This window comes from Podarcis melisellensis (assembly GCF_964234715.1).
Source record: "Podarcis melisellensis genome assembly, chromosome: 6".
NCBI classification, from domain to species: Eukaryota; Metazoa; Chordata; class Lepidosauria; order Squamata; family Lacertidae; genus Podarcis; species Podarcis melisellensis.
The window spans coordinates 49501027-49523594 of NC_138538.1; the positions used below are offsets into that span (position 1 = coordinate 49501027).

General features: G+C 41.4%; 1 protein-coding gene across 8 annotated transcripts in view; it reads left to right on the top strand.

The window, feature by feature from the left end:
* The window catches only part of ST3GAL3 (ST3 beta-galactoside alpha-2,3-sialyltransferase 3), a 178899-nt gene that overhangs the window by 101423 nt on the left and 54908 nt on the right, over positions 1–22568 (top strand). For all 8 annotated transcript variants that reach the window (XR_014169556.1, XM_081916226.1, XM_081916227.1 and 5 more), the window contains 4 exons: positions 4228–4322; positions 13544–13607; positions 16542–16637; positions 17789–17975. Coding sequence is in view for 7 of the 8 variants with exons in the window: in XM_081916226.1 (XP_081772352.1) it covers positions 4228–4322; positions 13544–13607; positions 16542–16637; positions 17789–17975 (442 nt within the window). In the remaining variant the exon portion in view is untranslated. The remainder of the gene's footprint in view (positions 1–4227; positions 4323–13543; positions 13608–16541; positions 16638–17788; positions 17976–22568) is intronic.

The window sequence follows — 22568 nt, forward strand, 5'->3', positions numbered from 1 at the left end:
GGACTTAATTTTGCAGCCAGCTGTGTCCTAGAAAGATTTCATTATATTATACTTGTATTGCATGGCAGCAACTTGTCATGCTCTCTTGTTTGTTACCAAGACATTCACAATACTTAGCCAGGCTGTAACGGCAAGCTAATGTGTGTCTGTGTCCAATACTCTGAATGGTCAAGAGCGGTTCTTGTCCCTGGTCCTGGGTGCTGTACTTGGCAGAGAGAAGTGACTCTCACATGAAAGTCAAAATAGAAATATATTTTGGGTCAAACTGGGCTCTGAAAGGCATTTCTCTCTAGTAGTCATTAATCTCCAAAAAAACAAGCTTTGGAACTAAGCCAGCTCATATTATCCAAAGCTCATATTATCCCTCATATGGCAAAATGCACAATACATTACTTGGACTTGATCAGACCAATTCCCTGTTCCCCATTTTTCTCCACTACTGGTTTAAAAACATGTGAGCAATATAAATTTAAATTCAGTCAGAGTTGTTGTTTCTCTTTATAAATATCCTAAAATTGTCAATTCCAACAGCTTTCTAGAGCATCCATAAATGAAGACCTCTGTAAATAGAGACATGTTTCCATAGCAAAAAAAACAAGTGCTGCTCTGGTTTTGTTTTCAGTTTAAAACTTCAGTGTGTTTTTTTGGCCCTTGAATCCAGGCATCTGTGTGACAGCTGGCTTTCATGGGCGTCTTCTTCCCTTTAATATTCAGAAGACTAAAAAGGATGAAGGGTGAGCAGATAACAAGATCTAGTTCTTACAGTGGTGTGAACAGCCAGTTGATGGTATGACTACAGTTGTGATAATGGTGAAGGTCTGATGTGGCACCCTCCAGGATTAGGGCAAGCTACCCAAATATACTTGGAGAAACAGGCAGTGTAAGATGACAAATGAAACCTAGAAAAGGATGACTAAAGTGACTATCTGGCTCTCAAACAAACAAACAAATCATCACTAACAACCACAAGAGTGTATCTGAAAGGATTTTTTATGATGAGGGATATAAATTATTAATTAAACAAATAAATGTCACAAAAATTTAAGTACTCTTTTATACCGTATACCAGCTCTTCTTAAAATTAGCACTTCATATAAGTAACATCTGTTTAAGAGAAAGTGAGTGTGCTCTTGATTATTCTTGTTATGTTTTGTCAAATTCTTACTGCCCATTTTATTTCTAAGTCTTGTCCTCTTGTGCCGGATTTAGTAGATGTGGTTGAGCCTGAACTAGGTGGAGCTCATTGTGTTGCCAAAGAAAATAAGTTGTCTCTCTGCATGTTTTAGAAAACTGATTTTGGAGATACACATTGTTTGTAAGCTTTATAGGCCTGTCTGCACATATTTTGCTTCTATTAGTCTGGTATGCTACATTTTTATGCAGTATTATGAATTTAGTGTCTGCTTTACAGTATTTGAATTAAACTGTGTATCTGAAACAATATATTGATTTTGAAAACTTATATTAAATATACTAATTAATTTTCAGAAGAAAACTAAATCTCGTCAGTGGCATCTCTGGAGGTTTTTCCAGAGTCTAATAGTTTATTAGCTTGTACACAGATATTGAATTTGCTGCTGTTGTTTACTTTCGAAAGAGCACAAGAAGCAATTTCCCTCCCCTGCAGTTTTTCCATGACCTTCTAGACCAGTGGTTCCCAATCTTTACAAGTAAATGGACTCCCTTTTAACCATGAAGATGTTGCAGATTTGCACATACTAATTGTTGCAATTTTAGGCTCCATAAATTAGGAAAATAAATAATGACAGCAAACTATTATGAACTCAGTAACCTTAGATGAGGTAGAGATTTGATCTGATTCAACAGGGCTCTTCTTGTATTAACACAACTGTGCATAAGGAAAAATTGAAACAGGTGCATATTTTATACCGCTGCAGCACTTAAGATGGAGAAACAGAAACACTTCTGAAATACTGTCTTCTGCACTATTTTCAAACCTGCGTGTCTTTTCATCATAGCATGGCCATCTGCTTGTCCTCTGACTGCACTCCTATGCACTTATTTTGAGGATACCAAAATAAACGTTATGCAGGGGATTTGCTCAGTAATTGGAAAAGGACAAAAGATGAAAAAGATTTAAAAAGCTGGTGTTTCTGGGCTCTTCCTCTACCATGTTCTTGCCATTGCTTTGCTGGGGAAGCCATGTGTATTAAATATCCTTTAAATATATAGTGTAGCATTGGCCTGATACAATTAGAGACTGTGTAAGGAGAAGTTTAATTGTGCACAGATGACTGATTCCTGAAGGAAACACAGTATCTTGTTGAATAAAATGAACCCCAAAATATGAAAGGAAGTAAGTATTTATTCCATCTAAATTAGAGTAAATAGATTTTACACCCACCCAAAAGCCCCTCTGAATATTTTCTATCTCCTGTTTGCTATACACATACATTACTCAAAACAAACCATTTAGGGGTGGGGGACAGATTATGTGTCTGATTGTTCTCTCCATGCCTATAAATGCATGAGAGGGAAGAGAATTGAGAGAAAGACCAAAATACATTGTGTATGTAAGTAAGTGTCACTTTGAGACAGAAATTTTAAATCCTGTGAATTGACATGTTTATGAGATTGAGGGGAGGGGAGATTAAACACTTATATGGTATTGCTGCTTGGTGAAAATGAGAGTAAATGTAAGCATAGAGAAGAAAGAGAAAATGACAGGAGGAATGGAAAGGTCAGGATTGAGTTCACTGTTTCTTTTTCTTTGCAAAAATTCACTGCTGCAGCATAACCCATTATCATTCTCCTCCCTCTGAGACAGACACACGCATACAGATCCACACACACACACCAGTTACCACTTCTGGGGCAAAATAAGTTGGCCCCAGTGACCATGCGTTGGTAAGCACAAGCTTGGACTACTTTAATGTGCTTTATTTGGGGTTGCCTTTATGGGTAGAAGTGTGGCTAATTGTTAATTGAGACAGTTTACTATGAGCATGTAACACTCCTTATAAAAGTATGCACCTGGGCCAGTTTTAAGGTTTTAGCTATAAAGCCCCAAACAGCATGGGGCAGGGTTATCTGAGGGAATGCCTTCTCTCATATAATCCTGCCTGATCACTAAAATATTCCAACAATGGCCTCCTGGTGGTTCCTCAGCCTGCAGAGGTCCATCTCCTAAGAAATGGTGTTGTGGTGCCCAGTCTATAGAACAAGTCTTCCACTGAGATAAGGCAAGTGCCTACTGTTAATGGTTTTCAGGACTTGGTAATTCCCCCAGTCCTTTTATTTTCCAGCCACACTGTGTGATGTCTCCTACCAGCCTCTTCTGTTTTGAATGACATTAGTATACTACTACTCATGCATTATCTTGTTGTAATCCTTACAACAACTCTGTAAAGTTTAATATTATCCACATGATGCACTTAGGAGGCTGAGAAGGGTGACTTGCTGAAGACTACGTAGTGAGTTCATGACAGAAGTGACATTTGAATGGAGGATTTGTGGCTCAACTGTTTTAGCCTCTGCACCACACCAGTTCTGAGTATTAGATTTAGAAGCAGTAATTTTCTTTTGATTTAGTTTTCAAGTCAACTGAATGGCATGTTGTATATTCAGTTTTTGTATCAAAATTAGGCTTGAAGGATTGTTCTGGGGTGCTTTGCTAGAATTTGAGGTATAGTGTATAGGAATACTGTATGTTCTGAACTGTATGATTACAGTCGTATCTTGGATCCCGAACGCCTTGCGAGTCAAATGTTTTGGCTCCCAAATGCCACAAACCCAGAAGTGAGTGTTCCAGTTTGCAAACTTTCTTTGGAACCTGAATGTTCAATGTGGCTTCCACAGCCTCCAGTTGCGCCTGCAGCCAGTCAGAAGTTGCGCCTTGGTTTCCGAATGTTTTGGAAGTCGAACGGACTTCTGGAGTGGATTCCGTTTGACTTCTGAGGTATGACTGTATTGGTTTTCTTTGTGTAGCTTCTGGTTGGGTATGTGGATGCTATCATCATGAACTCTGAATTGCATATTTGGAATAGCTTATACTGGAAAGCTTTTTGCATCCTTTGCAGGGGCATTCCTAAGATTAAAAGAGCCACAGGTTCCCTGACTCCTTTTTCTCTGTTTGATTTGCCCCCTATCATTGCTGGCTGCTGAGCCACATAGTTTTACAATTTGAACTTAGGTAATAAAATCCTTTCTCTTCATTGAGTTCCTCCCCACTTTTAAAAAAAGATTCTGCTTCATTATATTTTTCAGGTTCTCAAAGCCAGCACCAATGTTTTTGGATGATTCCTTCAGAAAGTGGGCACGAATCCGGGACTTTGTACCGCCTTTTGGAATTAAAGGGCAAGGTAGGATAGCAGTAGTTCATTTACCATAACTTGAATGCCCTGCTGAAGTACAAAAATAGAAGGTGCCTATAGTTAAACATACTCTATGTGTCTATGGTATCTGCTGCTTGTGGACTTCAACTGCTAACGAGCCCCATCAGCAGTAATAGGGGGAGCCCTGTTGCTCCACTTGAGCAACAGGGCTCCCATTATTTCCCTCCACATGACCCTGTGGCCCCTGAAATTGGCTCTGAAATATCACGTGGCAAGTTGAAATGCTTGTGCAGACAAAACGTTTGTAATTGTGTGATGTTGAATTCTACATTCTTGAGTGGGGACTAGGACACCACCAGGTGGATATTGTTACCCTCTACTCGATTGAGAGGCAGAGCTTTGACTAGATGTCTGGTCCTCCCCTTCCCTGAGGAACAGTTCGTTTTTCTGCCTCACTTGCGAGTTCACTTATTTTCACTGTGCATTTCTGGCCTCATTTGAAATTCACTGTCTGATTAGAAGAACGTGTGGATGTTGTACTGTTATTCTGAGTTCCTATCAACACTATTTTTAGTTCTGCCTGATTACCAGTTGGCTTGCTTCTTTGCAAACTGAGCTTTCCCACCTCAAAAATTCCTTCCTACTTCCTCCTTCAAGCATATCAAGACATTTAACAGCCCTCCACAAGCTCTGGTGCTATACTTTAAGAATTAATTGTACAGCTGATTACCCTAAGAATTAATTGGAAAATTAATTATCCTTTTAAAAATAGAACTGATTACCAGTTAAAGGAAGTTGATCCTGACTCTGTGATTACCCACACCTATTGACTCTGATCCTGTGAATTAATTACCTAAAGTGGCATAGTTTGTACTTTGATCCTTTTGTAGCCACTTTGGAAAGATCAATGAGTAGGGTGCAGACCATGGAAAACTTAAAATTAATTCTGCATCTCAGAAATTACATTACTTGCCTGCATTATTTGTGAATATTGGGATTATTTGGCCCATATTGTAAGACTTCAGTTCATGATACTGGGTATAACATAAAGTGATCCTAGAATTGGGCTCCATGAGGTCTTGTGTATTGTTAGATATGATTTAATTAACACTGTGCATGGGGAACTGGTAACAGTCTCACTGTAGCATCTGTCTTCACACTGCAGTAGGAGCGGGACTGAGTGTAAATAAATCTGCTCTATATGAGGCAATATATATTATTATTCATATAATGACATTAGTTTCCCTAATAAGGGGAGGGTCTTGGAAGCCTGAGCTTGCCATTCTTATAGTCCTTGTACCTAGTATAAGGAGGAATTTGTTCACCCTTTCCCTATCATTGTACCAGACCCAGTCAGTGTAGATGTAATAAGCTGTATACATTGTTCTTCTCTTATGCTTCCCTCTTAGCAAAGCAGATGATTAAATACAGCTGTGCAAATTGTCCAGAAATAGAAACTCTTCATTCACTGCAAGAGATTTGCACCATTCTTTATCTGCTGGCTTTCAAGGTGTGCAGATACAGAGAGGAATACAGGTCTTTGTAGTAGGTGGTTTTAGGTCTCGGAAGCAGCTGATCAAGTCTTTTGCCAAGTAGAATAAAAATGGAGAACCTCGGCACAGGATGACTGAATATATTTGGCAGTCTTTGCTTTGCATTTCCAGGTTGCTGCCAGCTTGTGTCACCACTACAGTGTTATGTAAATCCAGGGTTTTATATTGGATTTTCTTCAGTTAAAAACAGAAACTGCCATTACTTAAATGGCTGGGAGCTGAAGCAATGGGAGCAAAACAACTGAATGGATTGTTTAATGCCCTCATGGGACAGAACTTTGTGCCAGGATTCAGTCCAAGGCAGTTTGTATATGTGGGAGGGAAGAATTATTACTCTCTGTAAACTGGTGAGCCTAATGGCTGTGCTGACAGGCTAGGAGCGTGAGAGAGGCAAATGGCAACCTTCTCGCATCACACGTCACTGGGATTCTTACATCAGCTTTTTCTGCTTATCCCAGGGGATGCATTGGGGATGAATAATAGTGACCTGATGATGGGATCAGCACCTCATTAAGGTCTTCAGTCAGGGCTAGTCTGGTGCCAGTTGAAAGGAGACTGCAAGAAGAAGTTTCTGGTGCTTGCCAGAACTACAGCAACTGGAGAAATTGGGCGATGCTTGAGAAGAGGATGTGCCAGTTTAGCATCAGAGGGCAGCTAATCCTTCATAAAGACCCTACCTTTGTCAAGGAAGTGTACCATGAAAAGTGCTTGGTGCAAATGTTCAGGAGCTTCAGTCTGCTTGTCAGCTGTTTGATTTGAAATGGCAAGGGGGATTAATTTGCTTTGTTCTGTGAACTTGGGATCACCCTGGCTGTGATGTACATAGTCTGCACAGTAACATTTTAAAGTTTCAAGCTGTTGTACCAGACTGTTTTAGTCTGTGAGTTGTTTGTCAAACTGATTCCGAGAATTGTTCTTCTATGCCTTTTCTGGGTTGGCGTCACCAAGAAGCAAGCTAACCCAAACGTTAGTGTTGAGATTGGACTAGGTTTCATACCAGTAGACTACAGTATATTTTATAATTATTAATAAGCATGGTTGGTTTCAACATAGCAATTTGTTACAAATGCCACACGTGCCATAACTTCTTAAGTTATTTACTCAAATGCAAAAACAAATAATAGCAATAGAAAAAAACTTATTCATTCATTTATATAACAAAGTCAATATGCTGCTTAATCAACAAAACTATGCTATAAAACTATGTAGAATAATGTCTGAGAAGGCACACGTTAGGAAAATGTCATGTCAGAATTCTTCACCTGTGTGAATTTTCTGGAACAGCTCCTGCTGGCTCCTGATCATGGGATTGTCCTAGAAAAATCTGTGTGGATGACCAATTTTAACTTCACATTTTTCACATATATGCCTACATTCCTGTGGAGGCAAGTGTTACGTCAAAGTGTTTGCTTTTATGAGCTCTGCAGGGTAGAAAGCTATGCATGCACAGTTGGAAGTACTGACCTCCAGGGCATACTGGAACAAGCACATCTGAGCACTACCAAACACAATCTATGCCATTCCCTTCCCTAAACATTCTTTTAGCTGCATAGCAGTCTCTTTTCACATCTGGCATGCTGATATAAATAATACTTTATCTCTGTTGATAAAATACAGATGCATGCTGACATCAAAATTCAAATTTGCACTGAACCAAACTATCTGTCTTTACACCTCCTTCTTGGCTTCTTGCCCAGATCTGTGTCTGGAGGAGCTGAAGTTCAGAGAGCAGGAGTTCTTTCCCATTTTCACTCCCTCATCAACCTCCTGTGTTCATTGAGAACCTTTTTTCAGTCTGCTGTGTTATGGTAACTATTCTACATTAACACGATGAGGTTCAGCAGTCTGTTTCTTTCATGAATGGATCTCTTGCTATCTACAGAGGTTTTAGGGTGCAACTTCCTCCATCGTATAATGAAAACAATTGTCAAAGAGTATAAATAAAACACTACATCCTTTCCAGTTAACCTGCCCATGCATAAGATTTACATGAGAGACCCTTCTGTAGGTGCCTTCCGCCTTCAGAAATTTAGGCAAGTGGCAAATAGGTAAAGAATAACAATTGGAGCACCAACACTGACAATCCCCTTCACCTGTTTCCCACTTGCCTAAATCTCTGTGGTGGGTGGGTGGGGGGCAAACAAACAAACAGTTTAACCATATTGAATGGTTGGGGGCTAAGGAAGGGGTGAGGTTCTTTTTGTTTATCTGCTAATTAGTGGTTGTGAGTGTTGCTTTGTTTGTTGTTTGCTTATTGCTAATGTTGTTTATTACTGCTAAGGTGTGTTGATTTTGTTTTCCTAATACGTTTTATGGAATACTAACATATTCTATGATTCCCCCCTCCTTTTTCCTAAGGTATAATGTACTTGTATATATTTTTCTGTAACATAAGTCACTAGGAGGCTCTTGAGTAACAAGTGACTAATAAGTTTAAATAATAATAATAATAATAGTAGTAGTAATAATAATAATAATAATAATATATTACACCTTTCCTCCAAGAAGCTGGTGGTTCATGTCCCCCACTTTATCCTCACAAGAACCCTATGAAGTAGATTTGATTAAGAAGGCTTGCCTTGCATGTAGCCACCCAACAAGCTTCATGGCCGAGTGAAGATTTGATCCTGGTTTTTTATGTCATAGTATGATGTAGCCAAAGTGTTTTGTTCCACTTTGGTTGGCCTTTTACTCTGTGGGATACGAATCCCATGAATATTGATTGGCACTTCCCAAGAGAACAGAGAGCATTCTAAAATTACTCAAAGATAGGAGGAAAAATAGATGCAGACCCTTATCTAAGAGTTACCCTTTTCTTAGTTATGATGAACCTAAAAGTATGCATTTTGGATGAGATGAGGCCTTAGCCGGAACCCACATAACTTCATTGGCCTTTTTTTCCACCAAAGCTTCTATTGAAACCCCTTTGAAGTTTTTCCTAATACCCAAGACTCTGGAAATAGCTTGCATGCCCCTGGCAAAAATCCTAGAAGCTTGAGGATCAAGAATAATACCCCCTAAGGAATCAGAAAAGCAAAAGTATGTTCCATGTACAGCTGGATGTTGCTCAACATCCAATTTTGATGTCTTTCCACATGTGTTACAGCTCATCTACATAGTTTTCTGTGGTCCTGATTTATTGCTATTATGCTAATCTAGGAATTTAAGAAGTTAAAACTCTCAGAGCAGGTACATCATAAACTGGGTGTGCCCTGCAGTAGTATCATGTATCTGGTTATGAAAACTACATATATCACTCCAGAGCAAAGCATCCTACATCTGATTGCATTCATTTGAAGAGCAACTATGTGGCACTGGATATCTTTGTGCCATGACTGCTTTGTTTTCTCACAATATAAACTCTGACTTCAGTTGTACTCATCAGCTGTGTGCTCCTTTTGCAGAGTTGTGAGTCACAAAGTGCTGAACATGACCTAGAGAAGGCTGATCTATACCAGAATCCTGCAGCAGGTACCTTGGTTTTAAGTTGCTAAGGCAGGGTCAAGCAGGGTCAGGTAGGTCAGGACCTGGGACAGCTCACAGTGCAAATTCCCAGGAACGGTTGAAATTGTTCTGCCAAAAGATCTGGTATTTGTAGTGCAGATTTAGATCTCATACACACCATGCATTTCTCCCACCCCCAATAATCCTGGGAGCTGTAGTTTCTCCCTTACAGAGCTACAATTCCTAGCACCCTTAGCAAGCTATAGTTCCTAGGATTCTTGAAGGGTATGTGTGTTTTAAATGCACTTAAAATGTATGGTGGTTATGCAGCCTTAGTTACATATCAGAAAAAGAATTGTTACAGGGTTGAGAGATCTGTGTCTGCATTCCGTATCTTCACCCACCCTCTCTTTACTTGCTGCAAAATACACTTGCATTTCTTAGGCTGTAAGAATCTCATAATTTCTTGCAGCATTCCAACAAAATGTGTCTTGGCTAAATTTGTAGCATATAAAAACGGCAATGCTAATCTTGTGGCCTAGATTTTTCTAGCACAAATATTACCAGCTTTCCTAGCACCTGACAACATTGTTACACTTTGACTTGTGTCTCACAAACCTGTTCCATGTAAAGTCAAATTAATGGCATGTGTGCAGGTGCCAGGTGCTCATTGCCAGAGTTCTGCTCAGGTGAATTTTTCAAATAGAGACCAATGGGAGATAAAATACTAAAATTCACTTTTTCTCATTGCTTACTGTTTTGGAACATTTTTTAATGAAAGACACTATATAAACTTAGATGGAGCTGACTCATGTGGCAAGCTGACCAAACTTGCTTGAAACACTGCATCCCATCAGTGCTTGTTGATCCCTGAAGTGGATGCTGAGTCATTAAGCCCAGTGGCTGTTTATTTAGCCTTAATGTAGAAGAGGAGTGAGAACAGCACGTTGTAGACAGGAAGCGGAGTATTCTCTGGAGGGGAATTTGTATGGTTTGGACCTCTGGCAGAATCTCTGCTTGTTTGGGGTAGGTTGGCTTTAGATGAGTGCAACAGGATGCACCCAAGAATTTTACTAGGATCATTTTGTGATCTAGCTCTATTACAAACCTGCATAGTTAGAAAGCTGGAAAAAGACCTTGTTACTTGGGAATAACTCATACTAAATAAGCTGGGGCCAACCTGGGTTGTAAAAAAATATTAACTGTGTTATTATCTGTTCAGTCAGCTCCCTGAGCACTAAGGAATCAGTATTCTTATGTGCATGCCAGCATTTCATAACAGTTTATTTTGCTATGTGCTATCCTCCATTGCAATACATTAACTTATAGAAGTTGGCATATATGAAAACATAAAACAAAAATGTAAAAATCCATTAGATAGCTATTGAAAGCCACTATAATTTCCTTAGGAGAGTTCCCCCCCACCCCTGAATTTTATTCCACTAATACAAGATGTACACCAATTTTTGGCGGCTTCTTCTGCGCTAGAGCCTTGAGATTTACTAGCCTGAACCAGTCATAAAAAGTGGAGCAGGGCTAGTTGAAATTATCTGCTGTCTCCTACAATGAGTCATACATTGGGATACACAGTTTACATAAGTTACTGCTTCACAGGATGTTCAACTGAAAATAGTGCTGAGAACACTTTCCCTTCTCCCCCTCCATTTTCAAAAGAAAAAAAAACCTACTTAAGGAAGAGCATGCCTCAATGGAACTTTATTCTGAGTGAAATGCATAGGATTATACTCTCATTGTCTTCTTTCCCATCCATTATTCATCTTTAAATAAAAGGTCTGGCCTCTACCATTTTAGCAGGGAGCTCCAGCTAAGGTGGGGAGTTGTAAAAGGTTTGCAACATTAGGAGGAAATAGCTTTATGCCAAGTCAGACTTTTTCTCTTCTTCCTCCCCTCTCCCATTTACCATGCTGCTTGATAAAAGCTGCCTCCACTCAGGATATACACTCTTCACAGCCCTTCAAGCAGCACACTTCTTTACTTTACTGTCTAATGATAGATAGATCTTGTAATCTTTGCATATTATATATTATCTGCCTTTTCCATTAACTTGCATAATTCTGCTTTCATAGTGTAAGTCTTTCCCTTGTTTAAATGTGGTTTGCAAATCCAAACTCCTAACTCTTCTGCACCTTTTAACTTGTTGAAAAGCTCAGTGCCTGATAGTCTTGCCTCCTTAGAGTCATAATTTTAGCAGTAGCTATTTGCAGTTGTCCCAGTTCTAAATTATAAGTAACCAAAACATACAGTATTTTTTTAACGACGTTTATATGCCAATTTTCTGCCCACACACCCAAGACAGTTTGCAGATTCCACCTTTTTGGCACAATATAGAAATCCAGTCTTTAGTATTGTGGCACATACCTTTTGGAACTCCTTCTTGTTAAATATATGTCACATACTGAAGACAGGCACCGTCACCATTGTCTTTTTGGCACATACTGAAGACCTTTCTTTCCGAACAAGTCTTTTGAGTAAAGATCTTTCCCAGACTGCATCTGTATTGGAATTGTTTTTAGATGCTTTAATTGTTTTATTGCTTATGTGATCACTGCCCTGGACTCCTTTGGGAGGAAGAGTGGAATATACATCTAAAATACTACAACTACTAATGCTTTGTAGACCTACCTGGTACCTAAATGTGAAGTGAAAGAAAATTAATAAGAGAATCACCCATTCAGATATATTCACTTGTTATGAAAAGCACCAATTTTGAGTTGAAACAATTTATTTTTATTTATAAAAATTTTACAATAGTGTCCAAACCTACTTTTTAAAATTAAGGAGGTAGCATTATTTTGAGAATGCACAAAAGAAAAAGAAATACCTCCAGTGAGAGCAGGATCCAGTACACGATACTCCTGATTTAGTGCTACGTCATGCATCATTCTGGTTCTTGGTTAAAATGAGCTCTTTATTGTTTACTATAGTATCATGTTCCAAAAGCAGGTTCAGTGCTGAAAAGTCATGTGTACATCTTTAATAGCCAATCTAAACTAAACATTGTAGCAGTCGTCACAACTTTGTAAGGTTTGGCAGTTAGGCATTGGTTGAACTTGTGTTGGGGGAGGTGAGGTGTGGCCATCACCTGCCCCTCCAGTATTAAGGGTATTCCATTAAAGGAATCCGGGGGGGTGGATCTTGTCCGAAGCCCAGGGAGGGTCTAAGGCCATGCCATGACCCCATCGGGAACCCAGGGGGAGCTCCTGTTGATTTTCATCAATGGGGCTCCCCCTATTGGTGGTTGACCCTTACAAGACTCCCTGCATGGCAGGCAGGAGTCAGATATAGTCGGGTCAATTCCAATGCCTAAGCCAATACCAATCACATTCTGTAACCAATAAAGTTGTGGCCAAAATTTGCCCAATAACCATTAACCTAATATCTGTGTCCTTGTGTCTTATTCATCATTGGGGGGGGTGACCTCGGGGTCTTGACACGCAAACAGATTCACTGCTGAAAAGTCATGTGTACATCTTGAATAGCCAATCTAAACTTGAGTTTGTAGTACATCTGTACAAGAGTTGGAGCCCAATGCTCTGGTTATGGCATAGAGGTGGGTGTCTACAAATCTGCCTGTCAAGATTGCCACATTGCTGTTTGCTCCCTGGCTCAGTAGATAGAAACCACATTAATCTACCAGGGGCTGCCTGTAACTGCACTACATAGGGTGGCATCTAATGTTGTGGAGTTGACTTATGGCATACTTTCCAAAATGGTTTCCCAGCCTTGATTGCACCGAATAGACCTGTTGCACATATGAGTAATGCAAGTAGCTCCCTCCTTACATGTAGAAAGTGCTGCAGATCTTTAGTGAAAGCAATGTGGTTTATTGTTCAGGATATCCACTTGGTACACATCAGAAAGAGAAGCAAAGAGGGAAGACACTGTATGTAACAAAGAAACAATGGAGAAATAGATTCTCAAAGGTGCCTGTGTTTATTGAAGCTCAGTCATTTTGGAAATAGAATTTTATTTTTCAGAGTCAATCTGAAATTTTAGCTCTAGGATATTCTTGAATCAAAATAATGTGCTATAACATACAACCTAAAGAATGTATTTATGTAAGGTTTGTTGCCCTTTGTCTAATTTTTAATTGTTATGCTGTAACTTAAATATACCAGTGCAAATTCATTCATTAATCATCTTGGTCCCTGAAGTCTTTGTACATCAATACTCTGGGGGGGGGGGGGAATGAAGCAAGCTAACCCTTCCAATGTATTTTTTTCTTAACAGATAATCTGATCAAAGCCATCTTGTCAGCAACCAAAGATTATCGTCTTACTCCAGCCCTTGACAGGTGAGTAGATTCTTTTGGGAGACTGAAGGAGCCCCTGGGAGTTGGTGGCCATTAATAAACTGCTTCCCTATGGGCTCTTGGCTTTGGAATAAAATGAGGAGCTGGGAATGATGCTCCTGTTCCAATCCATGGGGTCTATAAAATAGTTTTTTTGACAGCTTCACAAATTTTATTCTCTAGTGTGACCGCAATCTGCTTGATTCCCTACATTTCAAAATAAATAACTGACAATCTTTCAACAAATGCATTAACTTGTCACAACCTCCCCCAAGGTATCATTGTAAGGCAGCAGAATTGCACAGTGTTTATTCAGACAAATATAAGGTTCAGCTTGTTCTCACTAACAGCTCCTCTTCTAAACCCTATGTTTATAGCTGTGGGGCAGTGGAGCTGATAGCAAGACTGATTATGGAAATTTTTACCTGGCTTTCGGAGGCGTGAGCTGTTAATGCACATATTCATGGGAGCAGCAAACTTGGATGTAGTGGCAGACATGTTCATTTCTCGTCCCCCCCTCCAATATTTTGCTTTTAATATAGAACGTTCTTCACTAATCTATTGGCACATGGTGGAACCTCATACCTATTGTTGTTGTCTAATACTAGCTTAGCACCAAATTCTTGCTGTTTTCCTTTGCCTCAATTTCTTCTACTGAGCTTTGTACCTCACTAAACATATTTTACATTCTGAATTGGCAAGAAAAATTGAGATAACTCTGTTCTGGGTCACCTGTCATAACCCATAGTTTAAAACATAGTTTAGTGTGAACAGGCCGCATGTCCCATTTCTACTGCTGCAGTTCCATGGATGAACCAAACCAGAATCTGGCATGTTGTGTTGCTCACACCCAGGAAAACCACAAGTGGTAAGCAAGGTTTGTTCTTGGCTTACTGCTTGTGATTTGTTTGGAAGAAACAAGCCACAATCCTTGGTAGAGATTAAACTGATAGAAGGGAAAGAGATAAGAGAGACTTGAGGAAGTATGCAAAGAATTAAGGCTACACAGACAGAGATTAAAGGTTAAATATGGAGTTCTACAGAGTAGAGTTAACCCATCCTAAAATCAGACAATTTTAAATAAATACTTTTTCAAGCTTTTAGACAAGCCATTTTCATTCTCCTTTCCATTGAGTTACCTTAAAATAGTAAAATAGAAGAATAATAGTCCATTTTTATACAGACTGGATATGAGAAAGAGTTAAATCAAGATTGCAGATCACTGTATATTCTCGAAATATTACTGAAGTGAGGTGATAGTATTGCAGTTTTCAGTTGAAGCAAGAAGTGTTACCCTTGTTCTTGAACCAAAAATTCGATCAGCATCTCATCTTGTCTAGGAGCACTTCCAAGTGTCTGTCTTACTTCTGATGTGACAACTTTATGGAAATGTGGTCTGGTTTACAGACAGCCTACTATTGTGCTGTACTTTCTGCTTCAGTTGTGGTACTCCTTTGAGGCAGTTTTCAGTGTTTTTCTACACATCTTTGTATTTATGGTATCCCAGAGCATTCCTACTCTCCTGTTTCACATTGTTGGAGCCACTAAATGTAACCACAAATCATATGGTATTTGGGACCTAGTTTCCAATAAGTGGAAGGAAGAAGGAGAAAGAGTGAAATTAAGGAAGTGGCTTGTGTAGTACATAGACAGTTTTTACGCATCCTTCAATTCCTCAAATTCCTGTTGGCAATTACTGTACTTTTCTGTGTACAAGACAAGGGTTTTTTACTTGAAAGTAATGTAAAAAAATCAGGGGTCGTCTTATACATGAGTAGTGCAGAGGAGGGATGTGCGCAGCTGCAAGCAGGAGCTTGTGTGCGGCGATTGGGTGGGTGAGTTGTGGCTGCGGCAAGGGCTGCCATGGATTGGCTGCTGCTGTGATTGTCAGGGTTTTTCAGTCATTTGATTTATTTTCGGCATTCCCCCCCCCAAAAAAGCTCAACACTTCTGGGCCATTTCCCCCCATTTTCTCCCCCCATAGTCTTATACATGGGGGCATGTTATTCACGGAAAAATAAGGTAATTCTTAAAATTACAATGCTCTTATTATGTCCTTGAAAGAGGATGTAAAAAGGAGCCTTTGAATGTAGTCGCTTTGACTTCTCCTGAACTACAGGAAGCACTGATGAGGAAATGTTGAAGGATCTGGATTGGGAATTTTATCTTGTATAAAAGGAGGAGACAACTTGGGACAATAATGCTTTTATATTATTTATTTCATTTATGTCCCACTTTTCCTCCAATGATCTCAAAGTGGCATACAACCCCCCCCCCCTTCCACTGTATTCTCACAACAACCTAGTGATGCAGGCTAGGTGAAGGGAAATTGACTGGCCCATTGTATGTAACAGGGAGTGAAGCAAAGTGTACCATCCAGTCCATTGAGCAGAGGACAAGAGGAAATTGGATTAAACACAGATCCAGGTCTAATGTCAAAGTGAATAGCAAAATAAAGGGAAGAGAATTGCAATCGGAATTCTAACATGATTTTAACTAACAATCTGTCATTTTCCTCTTAAGGATTGTTTATTTGGGACCTTTCTCTGCATATTTTCCTGTGCGTAGATAAATGGTATTTAATTAAGCAGTTACTATTCTTCTGTGTAAACAAAATCTGCACTTAGTTTCACTGTTTAACTCTTCCCTTACAGTTGTTTCATTATGAAAAGAAACATTTTGTTAGCTATTTAAATGCAGTGATTTCATCTTGAGCCAATAAGCCTAAGTAGATATGGTGAGAACATTTCCTCCTTTTGCTACCTGTGTTGCTATGCTCCCTGTATTATAAATTGACAGAGTTTGTTACTGCAAATTAATAGAGTACAGCCTCCTGATTATACTTACAGTGCCTGAATTGGATCTTGACCAGGAGGAGCTCTGTGCTTGTGGATTTTACTGTTTACCCAACTGCCCTTATCTCTGCTTCCTTCCCAGTCTCAGTTGCCGGAGATGTGTTATTGTGGGAAATGGTGGCATTCTAGCAAACAAGTCACTGGGTTTGAAAATCGATGACTACGACATTGTTATCAGGTGAGTTGTCCACACAGGGGAGAGGAATAGGTGTTCTATAAGTCTTTTCCTACTATGTGCAGTAGAGGTTTGCAGCACCTCTGGCCCTGTCAGATTCCAGTGTCCTTGGCACAATATGCCTCACATAAAAGACTAAGGTTGGAATTAGAAAGTGTGGCAGATGTGGGGCTGCTGCTAAAAACAGCAGCTTCTTGTTTCATTCGCTTCCCCTTCCGCAGTAGCAACCAATAATACAATGTGTGACATAAAATCATCTCATTCTGAGTTGCAAACAGCTAATGAAATGTAGTGGGGAAACCTGGGGGACACTGGCAAGACATTAAATGTTTTTCCTTATCGGGGAGGCATAGGAGGATATGGGACTACTGCTTTTCAGAACAGCCATTCTGATATTGTCTAGTCCTGAACTATAAGAGATAGAGACCCAGTTGCCAGTTTCTTGGTTTCCTGTTGGAAGGAAATTGTGGTGCAATGGTGATATCGCTTCATATGTCGAGTACCCAAGGGCATTCAAGGAGCTCCTTTTCCAGAGTTGGATACCAAAAATTTTCATCTTCAAGTGCTTAGGGATGCTCTGGTTTGTGGACAACTAGTTTCAGTTTATAAGGCAGTCTTCCTAGCACTACCTCATGAGCATGATTATACCACAAAGTAAATTGTAGGTGAAAAGTTCTATGCACTTATGCTTTGTGATAAGCTTTGATGATAAATATCGGCCCACACCATAGTCCTAGTAGAGAATAACTACTTACCAGCAGTTCAATATGTTCTAGGAAAAATCAAGATAGTGTAGATGGATGAGAATGGGCACTAATAACTTCTTTTATATTTGTATTGAGAATAGTGGCTGGCTCTTTATTTGAGTGCTTAGCTTCTCACTTTGGCCTGTGGAAGAATCAGGAAACACTAAATTCTGAAATTCTTGGTTGCTCAGTCAGGTCTAATTGATCATCTACACATTAACTCCAGAAGTTGGATGCAAGCAGTTTTAACTGTTTCACTGGCAGTTACGAGCTCTCAGCATATTTGCTCATGTCTGACTTTTGTTTAATTTTATAGTTTCTATCCTGTGTTTTTGCTACCATTTCAAATTGAACTCTGGTGTAAATGCAACTGGCAGCTCTTCTCTGAACTCTCTGAACTCTCTGTAGGCTGAACTCTGCTCCAGTGAAAGGCTTTGAAAAGGATGTTGGTGGCAAGACAACAATGCGAATAACATACCCAGAAGGGGCCATCCAGAAACCAGAGCAATATGAAAAGGATTCCCTCTTTGTGCTGGCAGGGTTCAAGTGGCAGGATTTCAAGTGGCTGAAGTACATTGTTTACAAGGAAAAAGTGGTAAGAGTTACTCTGGAGAAGAACTCCTGGTATTTCCTGACTTTTTGCTTGTAGCTCTCAGTGCTGTGCTTACATTTCTTGCACAGCTCTGTTTCTGTGGAATGCATCCTATCCATTTGCCTTTCAAAGTAATAAAATGGGCTTCAGAATGCCTTTCTAATCTCAAATGACCCTGAGTTTGAACACCGACAAAATGAAGCAGAAATGTGGGGTTTGAGGCATGTAATAAATAAATAATTTAAAATGGCAGCGTAAGAACAACATATCTTTGTAGGCTGCTTGTTATTGATAAAAACAAGGCTGATAAATTAATCCAATATTCAAGGCAAATAAATTCAAACAAAATAGGAAAATGATTTGGGAGATAAGCTAGGCTATCTAGAAGCACCTCAGCCCATTGATAAACAGATTCAATGGAGGACTTTAACGAGTGTTTGAGGTAAGAACACTCCAGTCAGGCTGCTATTCCTTTTCAGGTTATTTTTGGTCTCACATACCTGTTTCATTCTGGCCTTTTTTAGCTGCTTGAGACATAAGCTGTACTGTAAGCATAGAACACATTTTTTCATAGGTTGAGAATCCAGTGTGGGGTAGTGGAACCCTGGGAGTCTAGGGTTCAAATCCCCACTCAGCCATGCTCACTGGGTGATCATGAAACAGTTACTGCCTCTCAGCCTAACCTACCTCTTAGAGTTGTTGTGGGGCTTAAATGTTGAGGGAGAGAACCATGTCCACCATCCATAGCTACTTAGAGAAAAAAATGAATATAAATGCAATAAGTTAACAAACATTAGGGATAACCATGTTTCTAGTTTGGAAGTGTCAGCATTGTCTCATCTTTTCTATTGGAAAAGGCGGCAGCAGAAAGAGACTTAAAAATGCAGACTGCCAAACTTAGCTCAGACACTTTTTAAATAATTGGGCAGCCCTGATTCATACATGCAATGCTATTTAGTGGGTTGGATTCAAATATACTTCCTTACCTCAATAAAATGATTTCATCTGTAGGAAACTCTCCTTGAACATCTGGTTCATGTTGGTAAAGGAGCCAAATGAGGGCAAAGGTTTCCTTGGAAATAAGTAGCCTCTAGGTTTTCCCCGCTCTAAAAAAATAACCCTATACCTACTTTCACCAGTAGGCTGCCAAAATGAACAGCTTATGGAGCAAGTGCCTGTGGCATCAGGAAGATGTCTTTAGTAGTGTAAGTCTGCTGTTGAGTGAGCACCTGCCTGCAAGTGCAGCCACGCTCAACAGCCTGCTCATTGCAGAGGTGTGTCTGATGCACACTGTGCAGGGATGACGTTGGAGGTCGAATAGGGTGCAGCTGAATCTGGGCAAGGGGAAATGCTTCTGTTTTTATTCCATGTGCATATCAGTTGTCTTCTATAAGATCTGAACAATCTTCAATCTACATATCTTAGGAAGGAAAGACAAAATTTACCGTATTTTTCGCACCATAGGGCGCACCCAGTTTTTAGGGGGGGAATCAAGAAAAAAATCCCCCCAGCCCCAAAGAGCAGCGTACAGGCTGCGCACAACCTCTCCCTGCCGGAGGGGTTGCGCGCGGCTATGGAGCAAGCCAAAGCAGCAAGCGGGATGGATCCCGCTCGCTGTTTTGGCTTCCCCTTTAGCCCCGTGCAGCCTCCCCCGGGAGGGAGAGGCTGTGTGGGGCTAAAGACTCCATAGCCCCGTGCAGCCACTCCTTGCCGGAGGGGTTGCGTACAGCTATGGAGCAAGCCAAAGCAGCAAGCGGGATGGATCCCGCTCACTGTTTTGGGTTCCCCTTTAGCCCTGTGCAGCCTCTCCCTCCTGGGAGAGGCTGTGTGGGGCTAAAGACTCCATAGCCCCGTGCAGCCACTCCTTGCCGGAGGGGTTGCGTGCAGCTATGGAGCAAGCCAAAGCAGCAAGCGGGATGGATCCCGCTCGCTGTTTTGGGTTCCCCTTTAGCCCCGTGCAGCCTCCCCCGGGAGGGAGAGGCTGTGTGGGGCTAAAGACTCAATAGCCCCGTGCAGCCTCTCCTTGCCGGGAGACGCTGCGCAGGGCTTTCCTGGCTTTACTAGGAGGTGTGGGGATTCACCCACCTCCCGCAAAACCGGCAGAAGCCGTGCAACTCCTTTAAAGAGATTGTGGCTTCTCCTGGCTTTTCTGGAAGGTGGGAGAAGGGACTGATGCGACTTCACAGGAGAGGTGCTGCGCAGAGAGGGAGAAGGGGCATCGCCCTTCAGCGAACCTGGAGAAGGAACAGAAGGAGACCCTTTTGTTCCTCCTCCGGCTTCGCTGGACAGGCGCGTTGCTGAAGGGGCGCTGTGCCTTCTCTCTCTCTCTGCACAGCCCCTCTCCTTCGCAGGCTGCCGCCCCAAGCCTCGCGCGCCTGGCAGGACCTCCCGCTGGGCGCGCAAGGCTTGCAGACACTCGCCCGAAGTACGGTGAGCCCTCCGGAGGGCTCCCTGTGCTTCAGGCAACAGGCTGCCGCCCCAAGCCTTGCGCGCCTGGCGGGACCTACCGCGGGGCGCGCAAGGCTTGCAGACACTCGCCCGAAGTACGCGGAGCCGTCCGGAGGGCTCCGCGTGCTTCGGGCGGCAAGCTGCCTCCCCAAGCCTCGCGCGCCCGGCGGGAGCTCCTGCCGGGCGCGCAAGGCTTGCAGACACTCGCCCGAAGCACGGGGAGCCCTCCGAACGGCTCCGCGTACTTCGGGCGGCAGGCTGCCGCCCCAAGCCTCGTGCGCTCAGCGGGACCTCCCGCCAGGCGCGCAAGGCTTGTGGACACTCGCTGGGGCTGCAGGCTGCTGCCCGCAAGCCTTGTGAGCCCGCGGGAACTCCCGCCAGGCTTGCAAGGCTTGCGGATAGCTTCCTGAAGCCTGGAGAGCGAGAGGGGTCGGTGCGCACCGATGCCTCTCGCTCTCCAGGCTTCAGCGAAAGCCTGCATTCGCACCATAGGGCGCACACACATTTCCGCTTCATTTTTGGAGTGGAAAAAGTGCGTCCTATGGAGCGAAAAATACGGTACTATGAAGCGAAAAGTTCTCTCCTAGCAAATCTTAGTATATGGGCTCCAGAGGCACCAGTGGAGGAAGGAACAAAAGAAACCATCTCCTGTACAGTACCCACTTCAATGATTATTTCATTAGAAATAATGGGGAAATGTCTTACTAAAGTGTATTTGGAATTTTTTCTCCATATGCTTATACCTGCCTATGGAACCATTACAAAAGAAGGGCAGTTTTATCAGCTTAGCTCTCTTTAGGACCATAGAAACCACTATTTATTGATGGCAGCAAGTCTTTTTTCCCTTTTCCCTTTTCTTTACTGGTTTTGAATATTGTGTAAGCATGCAGAGAACAGTGGATAGCTCAAGTGGCAACTAATTCTTCTTGTGCAACACATTACCACTGTGGGTATTACCTTATTAGCAGATTTATTTAGTCACACATGAACTCTCTGCCACCATCCAGGAAGAGCCAGCACAACAATACAGTCTCTCCCCCCCCCAAACCAATGAATGATCCAAATAGGTTAAAATTAATCCTCTTTGCCTTGCATCAAAGAGGAAATGGGTGCTTTAAACATTTAAAATGAATCACAGTCACAAGGTAAGCAAAAGGGGGGAGGGAGGGGCAATGCTATTAAAATGATTCTCTCTACAAGGTGTTGTACACACAGGGAGTGGAGCAGAAATTCTCTTTCACTCCCCTTCTTTGACCTTGTTCTTGCAAGGCAGTTTTCCAGGACAAACTGAGAGGCACGTTCAGGGAGGAGTTAAAATATGTGTCATAGGAGTTTGGGAAGGTCCTTTAATCCTTTTATAAAGCAATTGCCAAACTGCTGCTGGGACAGGAGTTAGCATTCCTGGGGGACAATGTACAGAACTGTAGTATTCCTGAACTTCTTTCATCCTGCCTAAATAAGAATAAACGTTATCACATTATAAATATGAAAGGAAATGGAAAAGTACTTTCTGCTTTGAAGTTTTAGCTTTAGACCACTTGACAATGCTGCATCTGAAACCTTGCCTCTCTCCCCACAAGCTTCAGGGAGATGTACGGTACTTCTCCTTGTTGTTGTTTGGGCATTGTTTCCCAGATTTGTAATCTGCTGGTATTTGCAAATACTATTAGCATAACTTTCCATTGATATGCTCATTTTTTAATGTTCTATTCATTTTTTTAGTGCTCTCTGTAGGTGAGGTAGTGACAGTGCTCAATAGCTTGCATAGGATGTCTAGTTCCCCATGCATTTATTCATTACCAAGGAAGGAGTTTATCTCATGCTGTTGCCTATTTTCAGCGTTCTCAGTCACCAAGATGAATTATCACTAAACATGCTGTGTTTCTTTGCCTCCCAAGCTTTACTGTCATTTCAGTTCAGTGATTTGTTTGTTTTTGAATTTATTTATGTTGTATTTCGGGGGGGGGGTAGGGGCTTCTTCACTACTCTCAGCACTCTTAACAAACTACAGTTCACAGGATTCTTTGGGGAAAGCCATGACAGTGCCCCAACTTATAGGCATGTGAAGACTTTATTAGAGCTAATGGGGAAATAGTTGACACTTAACAGCACTTCCTGTAGGATGGCACGCTTAAGTACCAATTTACA